General features: G+C 36.2%; 1 protein-coding gene and 1 long non-coding RNA gene across 4 annotated transcripts in view; one reads left to right on the top strand and one right to left on the bottom strand.

Moving 5' to 3' along the window:
• LOC141925968 (uncharacterized) overlaps nucleotides 1–19576 on the bottom strand; it is a 35678-nt gene extending 16102 nt beyond the window's left edge. Inside the window, exons 1-4 of one of the 2 annotated variants that reach the window (XR_012624005.1) lie at nucleotides 18879–19576; nucleotides 14406–14539; nucleotides 13872–14120; nucleotides 7417–7601 (exon numbers count right to left, since the gene is read on the bottom strand). This is a non-coding gene — a long non-coding RNA (uncharacterized LOC141925968). Of the gene's footprint in view, nucleotides 1–7416; nucleotides 7602–13871; nucleotides 14121–14405; nucleotides 14540–18878 lie in introns of those variants that run through there. The other variant, XR_012624004.1, reaches the window with a different exon arrangement.
• Nucleotides 1–23345, top strand: part of PDE6C (phosphodiesterase 6C) — a 31090-nt gene extending 7745 nt beyond the window's left edge. Inside the window, exons 2-23 of one of the 2 annotated variants that reach the window (XM_074830931.1) lie at nucleotides 3617–3769; nucleotides 3881–3970; nucleotides 4198–4338; nucleotides 4912–4986; nucleotides 5075–5139; nucleotides 5246–5312; nucleotides 6026–6073; nucleotides 6277–6426; nucleotides 7111–7254; nucleotides 7338–7406; nucleotides 10497–10643; nucleotides 11023–11130; nucleotides 11238–11347; nucleotides 13391–13478; nucleotides 14912–15012; nucleotides 16149–16256; nucleotides 16528–16591; nucleotides 17594–17668; nucleotides 17813–17896; nucleotides 19994–20147; nucleotides 22275–22326; nucleotides 22947–23345. In XM_074830931.1, the coding sequence (XP_074687032.1) occupies nucleotides 3617–3769; nucleotides 3881–3970; nucleotides 4198–4338; nucleotides 4912–4986; nucleotides 5075–5139; nucleotides 5246–5312; nucleotides 6026–6073; nucleotides 6277–6426; nucleotides 7111–7254; nucleotides 7338–7406; nucleotides 10497–10643; nucleotides 11023–11130; nucleotides 11238–11347; nucleotides 13391–13478; nucleotides 14912–15012; nucleotides 16149–16256; nucleotides 16528–16591; nucleotides 17594–17668; nucleotides 17813–17896; nucleotides 19994–20147; nucleotides 22275–22294 (2061 nt within the window). In that variant the 3' untranslated portion in view covers nucleotides 22295–22326; nucleotides 22947–23345. The remainder of the gene's footprint in view (nucleotides 1–3616; nucleotides 3770–3880; nucleotides 3971–4197; nucleotides 4339–4911; nucleotides 4987–5074; nucleotides 5140–5245; nucleotides 5313–6025; nucleotides 6074–6276; nucleotides 6427–7110; nucleotides 7255–7337; nucleotides 7407–10496; nucleotides 10644–11022; nucleotides 11131–11237; nucleotides 11348–13390; nucleotides 13479–14911; nucleotides 15013–16148; nucleotides 16257–16527; nucleotides 16592–17593; nucleotides 17669–17812; nucleotides 17897–19993; nucleotides 20148–22274; nucleotides 22327–22946) is intronic. The other variant, XM_074830930.1, reaches the window with a different exon arrangement.
• The last annotated feature ends 498 nt before the right edge of the window (nucleotides 23346–23843 follow it).

The raw sequence follows: 23843 nt of genomic DNA, 5'->3' as shown, positions 1-23843 counted from the left end.
TTGGTAAGTTACAGTGAGATAAAACTGGTGTCATGGTTTAGAGAATCAAAAAACATGAATTAGCTCCTAATTTCAAGTGTATAGTCTAGATCCATAGCAGCCTGCCAAACTCCCCTCCAGTTACCTTCTACCACCTGTAACAGAAAGATGAACACAAAGAGGTGTCCTGATTTTCCACTCCTGTATGCTGGTGCAAATCCAGGACATGTTGCACATCTTAGGGTATATCTACAGAACTGATCATTGTACAGTAAATGGCTAGATATCTTAGCTTTAAATGGAGCTAGTAGAAAAGGCTTGCAAATGTACTACAGTTAAGGAGTTATCAACAGATTGCCTTTCCCTCTTTTTTTTTTTTTTTTTAAAGCTTATTTTACAATTTAATTGAGAGCTGCGAGGTCACAACATTGCTCTAAAAGATGGTTGGATTCATAAGATCAGGCTCAAATAGACTAAGTGTCCTCATTCATATATTCATGGGAGCACCAAGATGCTCTTCTGTCTCTGATACTGCAGAGCAATTTTCTGGCTTGAACATGATTTTTTTGTCTATGAACATGATTTTCCAGACATTGTGAAAAGTGATTTTCTTTAAAAACAAAAGAAGCTTATATTCTCAAGAGAAAATATTTTAAAACCTTGATTGGAAATAAAGGCTTCAAAATTCCTAGCAATTATGTGCAAAATATTAAGTAAAAACCTAAATCTAAGCACAAATTTTTGCTTGTATATGCTGTGGGAATGCTGCCAATGTGTTAGGAGGTATTTATATCTTTCTGCATTGCACTATCTAGGCACAACTCAGGATGGCTTGTTATACTGAACTTTTTGTTTATTAACACAGACTTGCATTAAAATTTTCCTATCCTCTGCAAAAATTGTATGACCAAAGTGCTTCTTCTGAACACCACTGCTTGTACCTTCAGTCTGGAGTTATTAAACAAATTAAGATTCAGCAGCAGTGTCCTGCTGATTCAGCTCACTTGGTGTATACAGGTCCCTTTTAAGTATTCAGAAATCCAGGAGTGTCTGAAGTTTTTATTTATTCCCTCATAGCAGCACACAGCACTCTAAAACCAGGAACTTGGGCCTTACCATTATGCTAGATGCTCTTAGTGAGGTGGAGGAACTACAAAACAGGGTCAAATTATCTATCATCTGATTTACTTTATTTTGAATGCCTAAACCAGTCAGAGATTCAGAAATTGTTACTGAAGCGCAAAACCACATCCAAAACCAGAATGGTTGTGTCAGCACGTAATACATCTTAGAGAAAATAAAATATTTCCATGTAATAACATACTTGTTTAGCAGACTGCAGGACAGTATTTGATTCTTATATAAAAGAGACAGACTGACTGGCATTTTCCCTGGATGTCTGTTAAGTGAGATACCCCTGTACCTTTCTCTGAGAAAAACAAAAGAACAACTTCAGGAAAGTTTGACAGAAATAGAGAAAAAATTGCCTCTTCACCTGGACGATATATTTGAAACTGGCTACACTTTTCAGGGACCCAAATACAGCCTGATACATTGAACTACAGAGAAAACATATTGACTACTTTTATTTTTCTCAATGTGATTTATGGGGATGACACAAGCTGTCCTGAAGAGAATCAATTCTCTGTAAGAGACCCCAGTCAGTAAATATAGAAAAGGCATTTCAGGGTTACTTCCACACATTTCATTCCTTTCATAGAAATGCAGTCCTAAAAGGAAATCTAAAACATAAATGTAAAAGATGGGCTGTCTAAAGACTATGAAGAACTGAAAGAAAAAAAATCCCTAACATTTTGAACACCCAATAAAATCCAGTCTACCTTCTCAGGGTTGTATATGCTCTAAAATCAACATATACCAGAAACAACTGCTAGAGGGAAGAGGGGAAAAAAGAAATTCAGAGAAAAGATACGAATAGTAGACAAACAATTTTAGTTCTGGCATTTCCTAGCCTTTTCATGCTCGATTTTTCCAACCTAGAAAATGCTTGTTTGTTTAAGTAGCTTTGTGTATAATTTATGAAAGCAGAAATTTGATTATGCTGCATCCTGCAACATTCTCCAGCCCTTCAGCAAGGAAGCCACTTTGAGATCCACCATGCAGACTTTGGCCGTCTAAGCTAATGCAGTAATTAATAGCAGTAATATGAGCTCTGTGGGTAGACATGTAGTAAGAAGTCGGTCACTTTGTAAGTGCATTCACAAATATTTTGTAACAGCAGGGGACTGGTAAGGTTTGGGAATCTTGGTTGTGGGTGGATGTCCTTAAAACAGGACTCCTTTGGCCTCCCTCCGGCTGGCTGCCATTCCTATCCATGGTGTCATAACCTAGTCTGACCTTCCCTGGTTACCAGGCCACTCACCACCTCTTGATATTCTCATTTAACACCAACTGCTCATCACCTTGAGAAATCAGAAGCAGAACTGTTAATGGAAATTCACTGGGAATCTGCCATTGACCGTAGACCAGGACTTAAGCGCTTACCTCTCTGAAGAAGGTTGAGCACTGACTTGTTAGCAGTGGCAGATGCAGGGGGATGGAAAAGGCTCAGTGAAGACAGAGTCTGGCTATTTTAGCTGCTTAGTAAAACTATGTCACTTCTCAGTATGCACATAATGACAGATTTCAATCCCCCAACTCATAAATCTGTTCATTTAGATATATTATCATAAGAACATCACAAAATACAACAACCCTTGACAAAGAGATTTCCTTGACAAATTTCAAATCCCTTTTTTAAATTATATGGAACACTAAAGCATTTCAAAGAAAACACCAAGAATTTCTTTGATATGAGGAAATGAAACAGTTTTCCACGAAACATAAACTAGCTTCCCAGTACTTTTCACATAAAAGAATAGCTTTTACTAAACCCTCCTCAGCATTCGGTTTCAAGGATGAAATTGGTGGGGTAGTTAGTTGTGGCTCATGCATTAGTAATGTGGTCTCATTTCCACAGGATCACACATCCAACAAAAGCCTATCTGTGTCCTGATCCACCTGGTCCTACACCATCCCATTCACCAGAAGAGCATGTTGGGCTGGGAGCAGTAGGAATCGGAATCTGTCACACAGGAAGGAGTAAGAAACATCTCAGCCAGATGCATACCTGCTGGGGATTCCCCTCTGCCAGAAGCATTTTTAGCCATATACAGTCAGGACAGACCATAGTTTTAAACATTGTGTGATGGGACAGTATAATGAATTTTATCTACAGAAATAATGAAATAATAATTAATATTATAGCTATGAAATCATTCTCTTACATGCAAGCCATATGTATTAGACTCTCAGGTAGCCACAAAGTCATACTACTCTCTTCTTCATTCTAGATTTCCCCATATTTTTAATTCTTCAAACTCCTCATCATTCTAACAAAAACCTGCACAGAACTTGGTTTCAGAAGCTATACTCATAACCAATGTTTAAGTTAAGCTTGTACATATAACTCTGCAAGATTGAGTTAAATAACGATAATGGGGTTTTGCACATATAAACTTATTGCACTGTGAAACTGTGCTTATAGCATTGCAAATATAAACGATCATTTATTCTTGGCATGGTAAATAATTGATATGTGTTTCATTTGTGGGGTTTTTTTTTCCTCTTCTTTCAGAACAACCATTTTTCTGACTTTCTGGACAAAAGAACTGGTTATACAACAATCAATATGTTGGCAACTCCAATTATGCAGGGTAAAGAGGTGCTTGCTGTTGTGATGGCACTCAACAAATTAAATGCCACTGAGTTCTCAAAGGAGGATGAAGAGGTAATCTCAAATGTCACACAACAGTACAGTTGTTAGTTCAACAAGTAGTTTGAGTGAATCTACCTCTTGATTTGATACTTTTGTCTTATTTTTGCTCTTTGTCATTTTTAGGTCTTTAAAAAATACCTCAATTTTATATCTTTGGTCCTAAGAAATCATCATATGACGTATCTCTACAATATTGAATCCCGAAGAAGTCAGGTATAGAATAATTTGGTAATGATAATACATCGTTTTTTGTGTGAAACCATTATTATTCCCATTATTTTATATTCTTGCAAGTTTATTGAAGTAAGGATAGCATCTATTTTTTTTATTTGATAACAGTAATGCACCTTATAATTTTATTCTGGAATGCTTAGGATTCATATGTTTATGTTTTCTTATTGTTTTGAACATTTACCCTATTTCTCTTTTGTTGTAAATAGATGCTTTTGTGGTCTGCCAACAAAGTATTTGAAGAGCTAACAGATATAGAACGGCAGTTTCACAAAGCACTGTATACTATTCGAATGTATTTGAATTGTGAAAGATACTCTGTTGGTCTCCTGGACATGACTAAAGAGAAGGTAACAATCATTTTGCCTACTTGCTAGAAATGTGCTACTCCTAACATTTAAGTTATAAAATCCATCCTTCTAATTCACTTGTTCTGCATGTTTCTAGTGCATTCTTTCCATACACAAAGTTGCCATGCTTTCTAACCCTTTGGGATTATTTATATAAAATCTAACCACGCTACAAAAATTACATGCAAAATATAAGCATGGCAAAGGATACAACAACAATAAACATAAAGGCTAATTCTGAAATATTGTTTTTATATTAATAATTCCATGTGAGAAAGGTCAGAAGAGAGAAGTGCAGGTCTGATTACTGCTTTATAAATACCTACCTTCTAAAACAACAATTAAGCTGTACAATCATTCAGAGATAAGATTCAGATTAGCCTGCAATTTACTGGCAAACACTTCTTGCCTGGAATATATTTAATAATGTTTTCTTAATATTGTCTGAAATGAGACAATAGTACAGCTATGGAGAAGGAAAAATAAAATTGCTATCCATGGATGTCATGTTATCTATGAACACAGAACTGCTTTGTTTTTCTTTTTGCTAAACCCTGTGTATTGTTTTCTCAGGAGTTCTATGATGAGTGGCCAATCCGGCTGGGGGAAGCCGAGCCTTACAAAGGCCCCAGGACACCTGATGGACGAGTGAGGATATTAATTTTTCTTTTTATGAATCTTAACTTCAACATTGAGGTTGTACAGGTCACCTACATGTTTTTCTCTTTTTCTTTAGGAAGTCAACTTTTATAAGATTATTGATTATATTTTACATGGAAAAGAAGAAATCAAAGTTATTCCGTGAGTATTTATTGGCAGCCTGTGAATGTGGTAATTAGATATATTGCTGGGATAGAATAACATGTCTACATTGTAGAAATCATTTAATTTCATTCTGTCTCTAAAGGTCACCTCCAGCAGATCACTGGTGTCTTGTCAGTGGATTGCCAACATATGTTGCTGAAAATGGATTTGTAAGTTCATAGCAAAAGTAAAAACTAAAAGTTTTAGTTCACGTAGTTCTTCTGATTGAACCAAAAAACCCTCAAACCTCCCCACGACCAAAAACCTCTACAAAAATACCATGCTGCTTCCAGTGTGACTGGATCCTAGTGAAATAATGTGAATTGGTAGGCTGGATGGAGCCCTCAGCACAAACGGCCAAAACATCAAGAAAATTTCCCCCTGATTGTGGTGACATTGGAGGAATAATGTGTGCATCTGATGTCACTTTCCAGGTGTGCTAACTAAATCTCACAACAAAATGTCAAAGTAAGAAAATTATCATATACAGAGTTTTAATTTTTTTTTTCTTATCTCTTCTTGTGTAGACAATATACGTAATTCAAAGTTGTGATGTATGATAGTTATTAGTAATCCTATAGCATTTTTAATAGCAGTAAGGACAGAGCCCTTAGTACTCATTTATTTCTATAAACCCCCATGCCATTTTAAACTGGAAGTGATTTTCTTAACCCCTATGCTTATGCACTGTGAGACATGATACAAAAGGGACTCTGCTACAAGCACTCTAGAATGATGTCTGCTAGAACAACCACATCTAATTTAACAGGAACCTTTTTAATTTCCAGTGCTCGCTGTTGTTATGCCTTTCTAAAATATCAGGCCAAAACTTGGTGCAGATTATATCCCATTTAAACAACGTTTCCTTTTCTTTATGCCGCAGATTTGTAACATGATGAATGCACCAGAAGATGAATATTTCACATTTCAGGTAATTCCAGTAATATTAATAATTATAGATATTGTAGAAAAATATGCTAATGCTTTCCACCAATTAGTTATACAGCTGATTACATAAATAATTTCTCCTTTGTTTGTGATGCACGGGTCTTAGTGTTACATTGCCTATAACAATAGCTGTATTGCTACTTTCAAAAAATACAGAAAATTTCCTCTTCTTTGGATTTCCTACAGAAAGGACCAGTGGATGAGAGTGGATGGGTTATCAAAAATGTCTTGTCATTGCCTATTGTCAACAAAAAAGAAGAAATTGTGGGAGTTGCAACATTTTATAATAGGAAAGATGGAAAACCTTTTGATGAGTATGATGAACAGATCATTGAAGTAAGCTTAATAGGATTAGAGGCTTTAAGGAGCCATATGATGTTAATAAAAATATTATTGTAAAAAGTAATTTTAAAATGTCTAAAAAATGTCTAAAAATTTTCAAAGAGGCTATATTAACATCTAACCAAAAGTTTATCTTCACAGTTTCTTGAAAATCAGAAATTTTACTTGCCTTTATAAACCTGAAAATTTATGAGATCATTTACATTCCAATAATGAACAAAAGCCAGATATAATTTTATTTTTAACCATTTAACTTTTCAGTGATGGTCAGCATCTCCTAATTAGCAGTGGGTAGGCAGGTATGGCATGCTGCTTGCCAGTGGGTATCATGCCTGTGATCATGGGAGTTCCCAGAGTATTCATGATCACATGTACTTGGGCAAGATAAGATTCTACACAGTGTACCCAAGTCCACTCAGCTAACTTAAGCTTCATAAGACTCAAAGTTCTATATACAAAATGGGAATATGGGCCCTTAATTACTAGGCTGAGACAAACAACATCACTAAAAGCTGCGAGGTGCTAACAGAACTTGTCGATGGAAGGTAAAGGCCTCTAACAACACACTGCTTTTCAAAGACCACTACCAGAAAACGGAGTTTAAGAAAAGTAAGTTCAAATTGTCAGTTTAATTTTATTGTCATGGTGTCATCACCACTTTGCTTGGCTTTGTTTCAGACTCTCACACAGTTCCTGGGGTGGTCTGTTTTAAACACTGACACTTATGAGAAAATGAACAAGCTTGAAAACAGGAAAGACATTGCTCAGGAAATGCTTATGTACCAGACAAAGGCCACCCCTTCTGAAGTTGAATCTATACTGGTAAGTTTCTGTCCACAGTCACAAAATCAAAGTAGGAAATTTGCTACAGAAAACCTGAACTTCTTACTCATTTTCATGTTTAGAAATACAAGGAGAAATTAAATGTAAACAACATAGAAGATTGTGATCAAAAGGATCTTATCAGGATTTTGGTAAGTCATTAAACTGAACATTCTGGTGGCATGTTTGTATCAGATAGTAATGTGCCTGCATTATAGAAAAAGTTGTGTATAGCCAATCCCTGATTAATACTGATTTTAGCTATCAGTTCCACAAGCTGGATGGAGTTGATTTAATAACACATCTTCAAGCTCTTTGGTTCTTCTACATGCAGACCCCACTGTTACCTACAAGGAAACATACTGTCAACAAAGTTGGATAGACTTACACAGAAATGTTTATATGAATGAACATTTGAAGAGTTTAACTTCTTTAAATATCCATGGGGACAGTGCTATACCTATAATTGAATTTACTTAATTTTGAAAATAAAAGAATGGACATTGATGTAAGGTCACTTTCATTCTTAGTGAGAAAACACATGTAGTAGTGTCCTGTGGAACTACCCTACCTTCAGATTAATTTTCCTGCATTTCCTTAGGGAGAAGTCCAAAGACAGTGATCAGTGACTTCACAGTGATGAAACAGATTTGACCTAATCAATTAAAACTCTGCTACTATTAAACCCCAAATCAGTCACTTTCTTTTCCAGACTGTTCAGTCCTCTTACTGCCTTAGTATTTCAATATAGAAAGGGATTGCCTTTTTGGAGGAAAACTCCTGTTTCTATCCAGTTAGTGCACTTCATTTTTTCTTGTGGAACAGTCCTGGAGCACATGCACAGGCTTACTTTATCTGAAACAAAAATCAAAGATGTGCTCCAGGAAAACACTGAATGAACTCCCACTATTAATGGATCAAAACAGAGCTAGGCTGAAGAAAAAAGGTCAAATGCACACAAATTTGTTGACTTCCAGTACCAACCACTTCAGATATTTTCTCCTATTATACCACATTTACTAATGTAGACATAGCTATAGGGAAAAGATCTCATTAAACTATTTTTAGTTATGTACAGGTGCATGCTGGAATGCAATGGTGTTAAGTTTTACTGGCTCCCACAAAACAGATGCTGACACAGCTTACAAGTGGTGAAACCAAAAAATATCAACAGACTGTGTGTAGCTTCACATACCTTTTAAAGTAAATTTAATTTAGCTGCATGAAGAATTGCAAAAATTAACATTATAAACATTATAAAAATCTCTCTACTGGTAGAGCAACAAGTGATTATTATGGTACAGGCTCCAAATGTAAAAACATTACTGGTATGAATTTTTAAATTCCAAAAAGCAATTAAAATGAGTTCTCTCAACGTCGTGGAGTCACAAATTCAAAGGTCTGATATATTCTGCACTGCCAAGGCTACATGCAAATGCTTTATCCTATTATAAGACCTGGAATCCCAGATAGCTAATGGGATAAAGCAGGTGTTTCTAGATCTGATGATTCACAAAGTAATGGGTCTTAAAACACCACTGCTCCAGGCTTCCTTGTCCTTGACCTCAGATCAGAGTATATAGAAAGGAAAATCCCAGGGAGAAGGAAATACCTTTGCACGGATATTCAGCATTATTTGTTGAAATATATGCATACATTCAGTCTTTTTTCCTTATCTGTAAAATGAAGATCATTTATGGAAGCTACTATGGAAGAAGGGAGTCATTGTGATCATATAATCTATTTTTTGTGTTGCATCAGACGTCCCTGAATTAATTATTGTTTGGATTGGGGCACATTTTTAAAATATAATACCGCTCTCCCTAGGCTTTGGGATATACAGATGAAAATTGTTATAGAACAGTTCACTAATATTGCTTTTACCAGTTAGGCTATTCAGTGTGAATCTATATAATGTATACAAAATAGGCAATTTAAATTTAATACAGGCTTCTTAACTTTCGTATCCTCTGCATTCTAGAATTTAGTATATGTTTTACAGAGGTTCTTCAGTACAAGAAAGAGCTGGCCTAAGCTCTGTATCTGACCTTCAGAGAGAGAAAAATCCCTGAATGGCATCCAGACAGCTTCTAATGAAACTTAGCACATGGGGAAAAGATTATGCACTTATACAGTCCACTAATTCTAGAATGATCCCTCATTTTCATCAGCGGTCAGGATCATTTAGAACAGACTGTTGTAAACTACAGAAAGGCAATTACTAGGACAGAATCATCACCAACTACAGCACTAGAAAGTAAATGACTCTAAGGGATTTGAAGTAAGACATAATAACCATGAATACTAAATGCTTTGTACATTTAAGCATTGCAACAATTTTTACTTTATGCATATATTGAGATCATTCAAGAGCCAAGCAGTCAAGAATCTACTGCAAGGAGACAAACAAGAACATAAATAAGATTTGTGAATTTTTACATCTGATCTCCTAGGATTTTCCAGTCCACTTTCCATGTGCCAAATCAACCTTACAGGTTTGTCTATTAAGTGTATATAGGCTATCACAGACAAAGAGAGACTATCATAGGAGACAAGACAGACTAATTCTGAGAATTGGATGTGGAACAGAAACAAATCACCAGCACTCCAGAGGTTAAAAAACGTACAGGAATCTTTGCTTGCCTATAGTCTCTCCAAGAGAAGACAAGGCTATGGGTATGTAGGCATGCAAGCAAGCCTTCTGTTATTAAAAAAAAGTTGTTGTTATACTTTACCATAAAAGTAGAAAAATGTTTTGTTCTAGACAGATTGATTTTGGTGACTATATTCATCACTATTCATAAGATCCAAAAGGGAAGAACAACACTTAGCAAGAATAATTTTGGTTGTGAAAAAGCTAAACTGCAGCCTTGAGACCAGGCTGAAAGTGGGAGAATCATAGGATTTTATACCAGGAAGGAGAAATTCCAAGGCCTGAGATTTCTGAACTAAGGAAATGTTGAAATGGTCACAACAAATTGTGGTGGAATTCAGAGTAGGAAGAAGCACTGCCTGGCAAAGACTTTTACCTTATCCTCTTTGAGAAGAAAGGCAGCAGTATGACGACTGTGTTTCATGACTTAATACACATTAGTTTGTACTGAAACCTGAGGCCTTTGAAGATATAGTAAGTATACTGTCCTTAGGCAGTGTTTCTACTGAAGTCAGAAAAGAAAATAAAAAAGTTTTTCTAACTTTATTCTTGCCAGAAAAACCCTTGTGTTTTTGACTTTTCCTAACAGAAAGAAGAATTACCTGATCCAAAAGATTTAGAACTGTATGAATTTCGCTTCAGTGACTTTCCTGTTACAGAACATGGCCTGATAACTTGTGGAATACGACTGTTCTTTGAGATAAATGTTGTTGAAAAGTTCAAAGTCCCAGCTGAGGTCTGATTTATTTTGTTTTGTTTATATTTATTTTAAGATAGAAGAAAAATAGCTGACTGTAGGTACTTTAATATAGAAGTAGGCAATACTAAAATGTTAGCAGTATGGATAACAATCTTCCACTCTTAATTAAACATTTGCATATTTGTCATAAATACTTTAATCCTGAAATCGTGTGAGCTATAGAAGGAATTAAATCAACATGTATTTACATAAGAACAATTTGCTGTTTCCGTGTTTAATTCAGTGAAAAGCAATTGCTTTCATAGAACTTGTACATTATTACAGCAATTTCATAGTATAATCCAGTGATTTTGTAGGAATTCCATAACTTTGTTTCAATTAACAGCACAGTCTTAACCACTTCTGTTCATAATAGGTCCTTACAAGATGGATGTACACAGTCAGGAAGGGTTATCGAGATATCACTTACCATAACTGGCGACATGGATTCAATGTGGGACAAACAATGTTTACTCTGCTGATGGTAATGTTGCTAATATCAACCTTACATTAATTACTTAGCTTTCCTTTCAATTCCAACTGGAAAATTCATGAAGGTGCATACACAGAATTGTCTGTTTTCTTTTACAGACAGGCAAAATAAAGAAATACTATACTGATCTAGAAGCCTTTGCCATGGTTGCTGCTGCTTTCTGCCATGACATTGATCACAGAGGGACCAATAACTTGTATCAAATGAAGTAAGTACAACCGCTCAAATGTATGGAAATGTAGTATTTTTAGTGGCAAATGAAAAAAACACGTCAAAACTTGTGAAAATACAAGGTATATATTCCATATTCAACTGGTATGAATAAACATTTATCCTACAGAAGATTTCTGCTTCAGAGCATTTGTCCTGACAGCTGAAACACAAAGACAAAATGCAAAGGCAGAATTCTTAGAAGGATCTCCTGGAGCTGCAATAATTTTTAAGAGAGACTAAGCTCTAGCAATGTTTGGATTGTAGCAGAGTCTCATGCACATGAGGCCACAAAGAAATGAGAAAAGTAAATTCAAATCCCTAACTGGGTTACTTTTTTTCAAGTCAGAGCGTAAGTACTTTTCTGGAGAGGGATTCAGGATGTGGCATAGACAAGGGCCAGTTAGAGGGAGACAGGATTTAAGATGCATTCTTTTCTACCATCCGTATTGACTGGCTCAGTTGTTCCCCGCCTCCTCAGTTTACTGACTGATGTAGGTACTTTCCTGAGGTGTAACCTCTTCATGTTATACAGGATTCTGAGCTAAAGAGCTTGTGTTCTGCCACTGGGTCCACATGCCATTAAGTTACACATCATGAGGTTAAGGCTTGCAATTCATGCTACTTTTTGTTCTGAAAAAATATTCTAAAGGATTTCTTTGTGATTTTTTCCTTGTTTGTTATGAAACAATATTAATTAGTAGAAGCTTGTTATAAAACCATGTTAATTCATTTTGTTTTAAACTTACCTTTTTATTACAACATTACTCTTCACCTGAAGAATGAACAATCTACCACTTAGTCTTTTACATGATCTTGTTTCTATATGCTAGCTGGAGAACGCAGGTTTCTCAGAACGTCATGTGTACCAGAAGATTATAGCCATAATTTTCTGAGTACAGTTTCCCACCAACTGTATCTCCAGAATGATTCATCTTCCTCCTCTGACCCTGGATACACTCCTCCCAGGAGAGGTATTTCAGCCTGCATGCTAGAGCAGTGACGCGAGGGGATTTTCTGATTATTCTCAGGGATTCTCCAGGTGACATAGGAGAGAGAGAATGGCAGATGCTGATTCTTCTTCAGCAGACTGCCTCTCATCCAAATAAGTTTAACAGGGGGTTTAAATCTTCCTACTCTGGTCTTCCCTAGCTGAAAGCCCTCTACGCAAGGTCATATGCACCAAAGCTATTTATAAAAGTTATCAGGCTTTACGACAATAGTCCTAATCACAAGTCGGAAAATACAGGTAGCATGTAGCAATCTGCCTTGGGTTATCTGAGGAATGGAGTTATTAGCTGAGGTAAGAACGGAGGAAAATACACTCCCAAACATACAGAACCACCTGGAGCCTATGTAGATAGGACACTTCTCCCTTCCTCCCACTACCATAGTCTGACACAGAATTTCCTCTGCTTGAAGCTTAGCCCAACGTCAGAGGGATGCGTTGAGCTCTGCGATAAGACGGAACACACCTGAGCTGTCAGGACTTGCGCAGTCCATAAAACGGTGATTTTGAGGGGAGGGGAGGAGCCCAAGGGCATTAGAGGAATTAAACTCCATTATACTGTTACTTTAGATTTAACTTACAGTAAGTTAAAATCACAGGGGACATGGCCCACAGTCATTACAGACAGACAACAGTTCAAAAGCTGTGCCACAGAATAAATGAAAGATGGATAAAGGCTACTTTTAAGGTACGCATAAGGTGCGTAGATGAAACAAACAGCAAAATTGAATGTGCAAGACCAACAGAGGCATGTTTTAAAAAGGACAGTTTTTGAGTTTTGAGGCATCTAACCACATCTTTGACTTTAGTGGGCACTGAACACCCAGTGCTCTCCAATTACCATCATTAGTCAGCCACAAGACTGAAGGCAGACAAGTATTTTTTTTTGCTCTGCATCATACCAATGGTTACGATACACAGATCAAACTGTTGAGCATGCAAATCAGAAGCATTTTAATCCTAAAAATCTGGATCCTGGATAAAAAAATATTGCCTCCAAAATACTATAAAGAATTGTTTCTTTTTCAACAGGTCAGCTGCTCCACTGGCAAAACTTCACGGCTCTTCCATTTTAGAAAGGCATCACCTAGAGTACAGTAAAACTCTACTGCAAGATGAGGTACGTCTGGATGAACCTTCTGTTCACACTGATCAATACAAAAGATCCAATTAAGTTATGATGTTCCAAATTTCATCGTGTCTCATTCATTCCTCTAGGTCCAGATTAAGAAATTGTCCACTTTTAGAGACACATCAGTAAATCCACCAGAAATAGACTCACTTAAGATAGAAATGCTTTTCCTCCGGGCCTCACTCACACTCAGGTTTTATTCCATTTTCATGTTGAAACCAAAGCAGAAAATACAATACATCCATACAAAATGTAATTAAATTGCTGCCCCTTGTTCATGAGGTCTGAGTTCAGCTGCTGGCTCTAGCAGCTGAGGAACAAAGGCACGGAGCTGTTTATGGAGGGCCCCCTTACCCCCAGGCCAGACCCCTCATGCCTTACCTTGCTAAAACAGAGAAGACGGTATCATGAGGCTCTGCTGCAGCTCCCATCTTCCAGATCTTCCCTAAATTAGGCTCATGCCCTCAGCTGCCTTTCCCCAGCAGCCACGAAGGCGAGGCTCCCCACTGCAGTCTCTTCAGGCTCAACAAAATGGCAGCAGCGCAGCCCATCAGGACCCTCTGCCCCACAGAGCTCTGCTCCTCCAGTGGGGCTCAGTCATCCTTCCCTCGGCACCTGGCTCTGTCCTGGCTACAAAGGAAGACACTATTTAGAACTCTTTAATACATATTTTGCAAGGAAATAAGAGATTTAACAGGCAAGGCTTGAACACATGTGCCACTTCCATCCCACTTGTTCACAGCAACATGGCAGACACCCACTTCCACCCTTATTTTTCATTTTCTAATCCTGTGGTGGTGCTGTTTCCTGACTTCATGAGGCCACAGACTAAATCCTTACACCAGCCAGTAGCACAATGATCATAAAAAAACCCAGAAGATTTATGATTTTAAAAATAAACCAAAACATCTTTACCTTTATTCATGGCAATGTACTTTTTCAAATGTGAGATGCTGGGGACTAAGCCCTGCTCTTTGCTGGAGCAGTTGTCAGGACCTCTGGAGGCTCTCAACAGTGGCATTGCTGCACCCTGTGCTCTCACAGGTAAACTGTAAAGAAATTATAGAGAACTGCCATTTTGTTACTAATTACATGGAATACAGGTGGTTTTCATTGGTTTTAATTTATATACGGCAATAGTAGGACTTGCAACTCTTTGAGTTACCGTGGATCTAGTTATTTGTGCAGCCTCTGGGGCACCATCTTAGGTCCACATACTGTTCACACAGTTAATTAGCCATTTATTAGCCATGAATAAGGGCCATCTTCACCAATTGAATAATTTTTCACTTATAGCATTATTTTAATGTAGGGACTGTAGTTGGCCAATTTTGTTACGCATTCTGTGAGACAACCTGTATAGTACAAATCAAAGACAGTGTTATAAAAGGAATTGAATTTGTAAACCTTCCATCTTTCAGAGTTTAAACATCTTCCAGAACCTAAATAAGCGCCAGTTTGAAACTGTTCTGCACTTATTTGAAGTTGCAATAATAGCAACTGACTTGGCTTTGTATTTCAAGTAAGTACTAAATCCTGTATAAATTCCTACTGAAAAAAATGTCAATCCTATAGAATTTATAACTGTAGTTTTTAGTTGTTTATATGCAGAGTACAGAGATGCTTATAAGCAGAATACAGAGCTATACTTAAAATTGCTTTTAAGTCTAATTCTTGTAAAAAACCATGACATTATTAGATTCATTACAAGCTTTCAAATTAGAGAACACACAGATGTATATAACACTTATGTACACATTTAGTAGGTCATTCAAATATGCTTTTAAGTTACAGCAAAACTGTATTTCAGGAGTGTGGATTCTTTAGCCTAATCATAAGGTTGCATGCAGGTGTGATAATCAGCATACAATTACTCATACTGAACAGTATTATGCCTATGACATGGAAATTAAGATGCTGGTTTATAAAAAACCTGCAGAAATCAACTGATTGCAATGCTAAATATGCTAAAGACTCCAAATATTAAATCATCCACTCTGTTCCTAAGTTACTGACTTAATGTGCTTTTATAATGGGTATTTTCCTTAAAGATATATGGAGCCTTTCGTTTTTGTCGAGATGTCTTATGACTAGGGCAATTTAAAGTCAGGAGACAGGAAGCAATTCAGTAAGTTGTTCAACAGCAGTTATTAAATTTTAGTGAACAGCAATTCCATTATTTCATTCATCATTCAAGATTTATTAAGCAATAGCAAGACATGTTTATATTTTGAATGTTCTTCTCAGTCAGGTCTTAATGCTTCTTTGGATTTTTGAGGGGAGAGAGTCAAAGAACATTTATTAGTATTTGCTTCTTTTCCCAATTCATTATGTTACAGGAAGTAACAAACATGTAATTCTAAAGAAATAAGAATGACACCCCAAACACTAATATGAAGAGTTAGGAAATTCGTTATTTGTTTCTTTGCCAAGAATTCTGACATAAACCTTTACATGTCACTTGTATATAGGAAAATCTAAATGTGCTAGGTTCCCTGAAAAGTTTGAGTTCAATGGGAAGAAGGTGTCACTTTGATACTACGATGACTAGGATGCTACTTTGGATAAGCATAAACATCAAAAATATGGTTTTCTATTTCATTTTTAATGTAGGAACTTTTGTTCACTAATACATGGTTTATTGCTATCTTTTAACAGGAAAAGAACTATGTTTCAAAAGATCGTGGATGCAATTGAAAAAATGGAAACTGAAGAGGAGGCAATTAAATATATATCTATTGACCCAACCAAAAAAGAAGTCATCATGTAGGTGGTTAATATTCTACTCTTTGTTCAATCAGTTATCTAAGACCAGATTTTAAAAGAATTTGGGTACCTAAACATGTAAATTAAGACTTGGTCTTATTTTCTAATGATGAGCATAACCATGATTTTAAATCAGATGTCTACAATCTTCACAAAATGTACAAACCGCACGTCTTATGTCTCTAAATTCCTTAAAAAAACCCTACTTTTTTTTTTTTTTTTTTGTATCCTCATCCTAACTACACTCCTGTTTTGTTTTGTGTTTTCAAAGGGCTATGATGATGACTGGATGTGACCTGTCTGCAATAACCAAGCCTTGGGAAGTACAAAGTAAGGTAGGTACTTTTTGAAGACAATACTGCATTTTCTATCTTTTTACTGCCTATCTGATGCATGATCATTTAAAAAAATATTACGTATCAGTTGATAGATATTTAAGTATCTGCACGCAACTGCAGGTTCTAGAAAACCACCTCTATTTTGCTGTCACTGTGAGCGTAAGGGTTCCATGATGCCTCTCCCCAGCCACTCTACAGTTGTTCCACCCTTCTCTACTTGTCCTTCAGCTAAAACTGGCATCCCTGATTCTGTCAGCTGGTCTAGCTACCCTTAAATATCACTAAGTTATTTTTGTGATATCCAACGTTTGCTGCTTTTCAGCAATTTTTAAGGTTCAGATTTAACAATAGTATGATTTGAATTGTGTCTATTCTGTAGACCTCGGTGCCATTGCGAAGTAGCTTAAACATGCTAAAAATAAATTCTGTAGTACAGTGTGACACTGTTTTGTACGTAAGTACTTCAAGTACTCCAGTACTTACTGACCATCATGCTGAAGCTCATCACTTAGCCTTACAGGAATAAGTTTTAACAATGCATAATTAAAATACAACTGCAGGACGCTTGTGGAGTCTCCTAAGTAATACACATTACAGGTACTAGAAGACTGTTATGTTGCTAATATTTTCTTGCTTCTGTTCACAATAATCTATCATTTCCTCGGCATACACCAGAATATAACTTCTGGAAAAAGCCTTAAGTACACCAGAGGGTGTCTAATTTTTGAAAGAAGCGCTTGTCTATCTCTACAGGGATTAAAGAGCGGAAAACCCCCTATTTCTGGAGAACTTTTTAAACTACTCAAAGATAACACTAGCAAGAAATAAGTCCTCTCTTTGTGGAAGGGAAGTTAGTAATAGTAGTTAAGTAGTAAACAGTAATATGCCAGTTCTTAGTTAATCAACATTTTCACGTTTTCTGGAAAGCCTTGTTCTTTTATTTATTTATTTAAATTTACTGCTTTCTGCTGACACGTCCACTGAATTGTGATTATTCAGGTTGCCCTCATGGTTGCAAACGAATTCTGGGAGCAAGGCGACCTGGAACGAACTGTGCTACAGCAACAACCAATTGTAAGTACTAAATAATTAAACTGTGTTAGGCAATATCAACTTTTATTAAAACATTGGATAGATAATGGTCCATGATGCTTAATAGATCATTATACCAAAAAGCATGATATCTACATAATCTAAATTACCGCTACTCTGTTCTAGCCTATGATGGACAGAAACAAAGGAGATGAACTACCTAAGCTCCAAGTTGGTTTTATAGATTTTGTGTGTACATTTGTGTACAAGGTAAGAATAATTTTTTTTTTGCTTTCCCACTGCAGCAGTTCTGATAACACAATTAGTGACAAACTGTCACAGTTAATAAATTCTAGACAGCAGCAGGACTCTTGGTCACAGGGTAAACCACTATCACAATCACCATGACTTTTCAATCTTTTGTTACACAGAAGAATTGCTCCCACAAAGCAAATTCAAGAGATGTGAAGTAAATTCATAAAAAGTGAAGATCTCAGTGAAACTTGAGGGTGCTGAGGTTTTGTTACTAACTTGAAAGACTGAGTTAGAAAGCCCAGTCTGATTCTTCACAGCCCCATTTAATGTAAGTATGTAACATGTGAATGCTTACAGAAAGCAGTTAATGGCACAGGAAAGGGAATAGGAAACTTGCAATATTCTGGAAATACAGATATTCTATATCTTCTGTGAGTCACTGAAATGCCAACATTATTAATCCCTGTCTAGCTTTTAATATTATCCCAAAATGTCATGCTGAAAAGTGATATTTTTAACATCTTCAGATACATCCTCATTGGCTTGGAACATACTACAGGATACTAGACTTTTTTACTGTTGTGAATGAAAGTATTTGACATGGTTATGATTTAATAGCAATTTAAGATTTATCGGTGGTGTGAGGTAGATCAAAGGTTGAATTTTAGCAGCACCTAATGATTGATTGATTTAAAAATTAAGGTGATTTGGTAAAGTATGATTAAAACAGTGACTTAAGATTTGAGAATGACAAGATTTACACTAACTTACTACAAGGTTTTCTAGATGAAAGTATATATATATATGTATAAATACAAAACATACAGACACACATAAACAGCACGGAAATATTTGGATATCCAGTGAAATATATAGACATCCACACTCATGAAGGCAAATGTGTGTATTCAAGCACATAGATAAGTAAAGACGTGGTTGTAAGAGGCTAGTCTATGGTTAAAATTTCCCTGTTCTTGAGTCTGGAGCAAATACTCACAGTGCATTGGTATTCCTCAAGGGGTGATAACTGAGCCCCGAGAAGTCTGACTTCACCCTGGCCTTTCATTGGCTTTGCGGGCAGATGATCTTCAAACCTGGAGGAGTCTGAGCCTGAGAGGCATCCCAACTCAGGGGAGATGCTGGTCATAACACACTGTGATTCAGAAGAGCTCAAAAGGTCTCGCTTAGAATTGCTATTTATAGGGTCCAAGAAAATTGACTTTCATCAGGTACTTTTCCATTTCAGCCCAACTTGTATAACAGAATATTCTGGTATTTTCTACCAGTTGTGCAGGCCCAGAACTTGCTAGATCTTGGAGTTCTGGTATCACCCCCTCTGGGCCACAACCCAGGTACCGATGTATTAGGCTGTCAGGAGGTGACTGATTGTTATTACCATTCCCAAGTGGTAGGGGAGGCAGAAGCCAGGTGCATTAAGGGTCCACTGCCTTTGTTATTATTGTTCTCAAGTGGTAGGGGAGGAGGCAGGAACCAGGTGTGCTAAGGGAGTGCCTTAACGTGCTGGTCCACTACCTTTCCCAATTCATCTTGGGTTGCCATGTGGCATGAGGGGGGCAGGAAACTGCACCAAGCAGCCCAAGAGGTGGGGGGGGAGTTGCACCACTGCAACTGTATCCTGATTATGACGCATGCTATTTTATCATATGATTATCATTGTTATAATTGTATTATATGAATCAGGCTATCACGTGTGGGATGAGGGAAGATACTAAAACGCGTAGTGTAATTCAGATCTTTTCTAACTAACTATGTGCACAATAGGGCATTATTATCCCAACACGTTATTTCCAATAATATGCCACCACTGCATGGCCAAAAGCATGCTTTCAAATGTACACCAGCAGGTACTCGACACTTTAAAATTTTTTTTCTCTTCTACAGAAAACCCACTACCAGAGGAAGGAACAAGCGCTTTAAACAAATGTGATCTCAAATAAAATTCATTAATCTAGCATAGATATGGAATTAGATTTAATACAAAAATGAAAGCTAATGTTTCCTCTTCAAAGCAGCAGTATTTCCATAAATTCAGACTTCACATATCATCCGTGTTTACAAATTCTAATTTACTAATTCAAATTGTTTGTATAGGAATTTTCAAGGTTTCACAAGGAAATTACACCTATGTTTGATGGTCTTAAAAACAACAGGGTTGAATGGAAAACGCGAGCTGATGAATATGAAGAGAAGATAAAAGTTATTGAGGAACAAAAGCAAAAGGAAGAAGCAGCAGCTGCCAAAAAAGGTTAAGTAACTTCTGAGGTTTTCATTTATATGTATTTATAAGGCAGTCAAGATATTCTCTCAAATTCACACATGCAGTGCACTTGCTCAATATTCTATTAAAGTTTATACTAATAGTATGCGAGTTCTGAATTAACCAAATTAGCTTTATCTTTACTGGGAAGAGAAGTAACCTTAAAGTTTACACAAATCCAGTACACTGACCTAATTTTCTAAACTGTAGAATTATAGAAAATGTGACCATCACAAAAGTGAAGGGAATGTAAAATTTCTGTTGTCTTAAGACTTAAAACTGAATGTAATTAAACATTTATCTGTGAATGCTGCAGTCACCTGAAATACCAGAGATATATCAAAATTCTGTGTGGCATCAGCCTCAAATGTATTCAGGTGCTTTGTTTAAGTTGAAAATGAAAAGCATAAGGAAAAGAGATGGGAATGGATAGTGTGCATTTGGAACGTAAAAAAGCAGTGCAAATCTGCACTTCTCTTCCAAGTTTAAGATAAAACTTTTGGCTCTAGTTCCCTACCATTAGTTTCTTGGCTGAAATACACTCTCTCATATTACAAACTTAACACTAATCTTCCTAAGACAGCCCAGGTCCTAGAACTGAAAGTATGTTTCTGCACACGATAACCTAGAAGAGAATCTGATTTTATAGAAACTGAAACCTATCGCTCAAGTGTAAGAGTGAAATGAGTCAGTTACTTTTATTCTATATTGCATGTGGAACAGCAGGTCAACAGCTCTGCCAATCAGCTGAGATGACTGAAAAGGTTCAGAGATTAAAACCAAAATGCATGTGAATACTACAGAATGATTTATTGTCAGCTAGTTTGAAGAAGAAAAGTTAGCTTACTCTAAGTGTGTGTTTCAGAGCTTTAAAACATAAACCAGTACTGAATAATTTATTTGTTAATCAGTGTCTGTGGGAAATAGGTGAGTATTCTTCACATTTCACACAAAAGAGAGACTAATCAAGGCCACCCATCAAGTTATTGTCAGTGTGGAGTGGAACTAGAAAATTACTAGCTCCTAAAATAAATGATACTAGGCTAAAATTAAAAAAAACCCTGTTGTTGCAAAGAAGTTAAAAAGGACTGTAAGTTACATGATTTAATCAACGCAGATTTTTGAAAGTTTAATAAAATGAAATATTATCATTGTAATAAAATCACAAGAAATATTTTGACCTGCTCACACTGTGATACTACTTATACACACTTTCACAGAAATTGTGCCCACCCCATTGTCTCCCAAATTTATTTTTAAAGACACTTTTTTGCAATTAATCATATAATCTTATTTATTTAAGATTAATTTATTGCTGAGAGCTAGCTGGTTGTGAGTATGAACAAAGTACTCTTTCCTTACACTGGAATGTAAGCGTCCGAACTTCACAGCGATACCAGTAAAACAATACAAAACTACCTGGGACCTACAAACCAACCTCCTTATACATTTGCTTTCTTGGCAAAAAGTATAGTTAGTAAAGCCTGATCCTATACCCTTAAGCATAAGGTTCTTAAATAAAAATTAAATTATACATTTAGGAAGACTCAGGTATTTTTACTCCCACTTGAAGTTAGGACCATCTTACACCATCGGTATTCTGAAATCATTTAGTCACTGGCTTAAGGAAAGAAGTATTTTCCCACAAGGAACCTTACCCAGGCAAGCATGAACAGACTGATTTGCAGGACCTAAGGATCTGACCTTTGCATGTCATAACTGGTATCACAAAATGTAAGTGAATTATTTTGCATCTTTTTAAATGTGCACTGGAATGAGGTCATGCACATTTGTGAACAACAGATCTGACACTGTCAAATCAAGGCCATGTAAATATATGGGTTTGTTAAGCCAGTTCATACAAACAATAATTTGATACATGCTGAACCACGGTGGTTTCTCTAGATCACACTGACCCGGCTATTCTTAGCCATTCAGCAGACAGAAAACAAAGTAAACATATTTGCTGAACCACTATAGTGGAAAGTTCAGAACAGAAACTAAACCAGAATACAGTACTAAACTAAGAAAATAAAATACACAGTAACATAGTGTTGATTATATCCACAAATTACAGAGGGTAGGACACTGATTATGTGACATGTTTCAATGCAGGTGGAAAGGGTCGAAAATGACCTAGTAACATGGTGATCCACAGCTTTCAAATGTAAGTTTTAATTCTAATATTGGTATCTTACCTTAAATGAACCTGGAAACGCAATTTATTACATTGAAAGAATCTTAACTATGACCAGTGAACATCTGTGGAATCATTTGAGAGACAGTAACAGAATCAGTAGCTATAGATAACAAACATAAAAAGTGTCTCTCTCTCTGAGTTGGTAACTACAAAGGGATTCATGCAGGGTTGGATAAAGGCTTATACAATTAGGTCAAATTAAAGTTTTTGTATCATCTGCTTCAAGAATAGATTCACAGATTATACTGATCTAAGAGTTTCTTTTGCATGGCTTGCATACCTCAGTTTTGCATGTGTGGGACAGTTAAATATATTTAGCTGCTGAAACTTTCCCCCAAGAGTGGTTCAGTGTGAGTTTGGTCATTTGAGAAATGGTATCAGCTGCTATACTATATACACATACGTATATATAATGTGGTATTGTTTCTTATTCCATTTTCCCACCAAGTAGTGAAAGCATGTTCAATTTTCAGAAGGTCAAACACACTTAATATGCATATTACAAAAGCAACACCTTTTTAACAAGAAATTAGAGCAGCTAAAATTAACAGAAAATACTCACTTTACTTTCCTTCTCCATTTTTTAGCTGGAAATGCAGCTGGAGGTAGTGGCGGAAGTGGAGAGGATGGGAAATCCAAAACATGTATAATTTTGTAATTCTTTGTCTCAGACACTGTTTCTGCTACAGAAAAGACACCTAGAAAAAACTTCAGTGAGCCCCAGTGGACTTCTGCTTCACGTAGAATAGTATAGATCAATCTCTTAACAATCCTTTAAACACTTGCCATTTGTTGGAAATAATTTGTAATGAAGAAAGCAAACAGTTACAATTAAAAACTGGAAAATTAAAAGAAAAACAATGGTGCAAAATGAGTTAACTCTGCACTCTAGATATTTTTTCATGTCACTCAATATATATACTGTATTTTTATTAAAATATGTAACTTCTGCACACTGTCCAGAAAAAATATAAATTTAGACAGATCTCATATGAAATTACTGAATGAAGTCTCACATGTACAATTCAAACAAAAAATTAGTATTTTCATAACTTGTATATTTAGGTTTTTATATTACGTGTATTTCCTTAATCTGGAATTGTCTTTTTTCTTCATTCTCAATACTATATAAAGTTCTAGAGTAAACATCTCCTTCACTTTAGGAATGCTCAACACAATTCCCTGTCTCATATCTATAAAAAGCAGGCTCACGGTACATGGTATTTTTTCAAAACTACCAAGGATAAATCTAAATTGTAGCCATAGTTCAGAGAAACCATTCTTTTGCCCATGTGCAAATGGCTCTGACCACAGTTCCTAAACTGACCACCTTTTACTGTGAAAATCTAAAGAGGCGGATGGTAAACATCATACTTTGCATACAAATAAGAGTTTACTAAGATAACTATACCAGTATATCTACAGCAGGATTTGCATCCAAAGGCATTTTAAAAGGGTCATGTACTCACAATGTACCCTTTAAA

This window comes from Strix aluco, chromosome 7, assembly GCF_031877795.1.
Source record: "Strix aluco isolate bStrAlu1 chromosome 7, bStrAlu1.hap1, whole genome shotgun sequence".
Taxonomy (NCBI): domain Eukaryota; kingdom Metazoa; phylum Chordata; class Aves; order Strigiformes; family Strigidae; genus Strix; species Strix aluco.
This window is presented reverse-complemented; position numbering and strand designations above follow the sequence as displayed.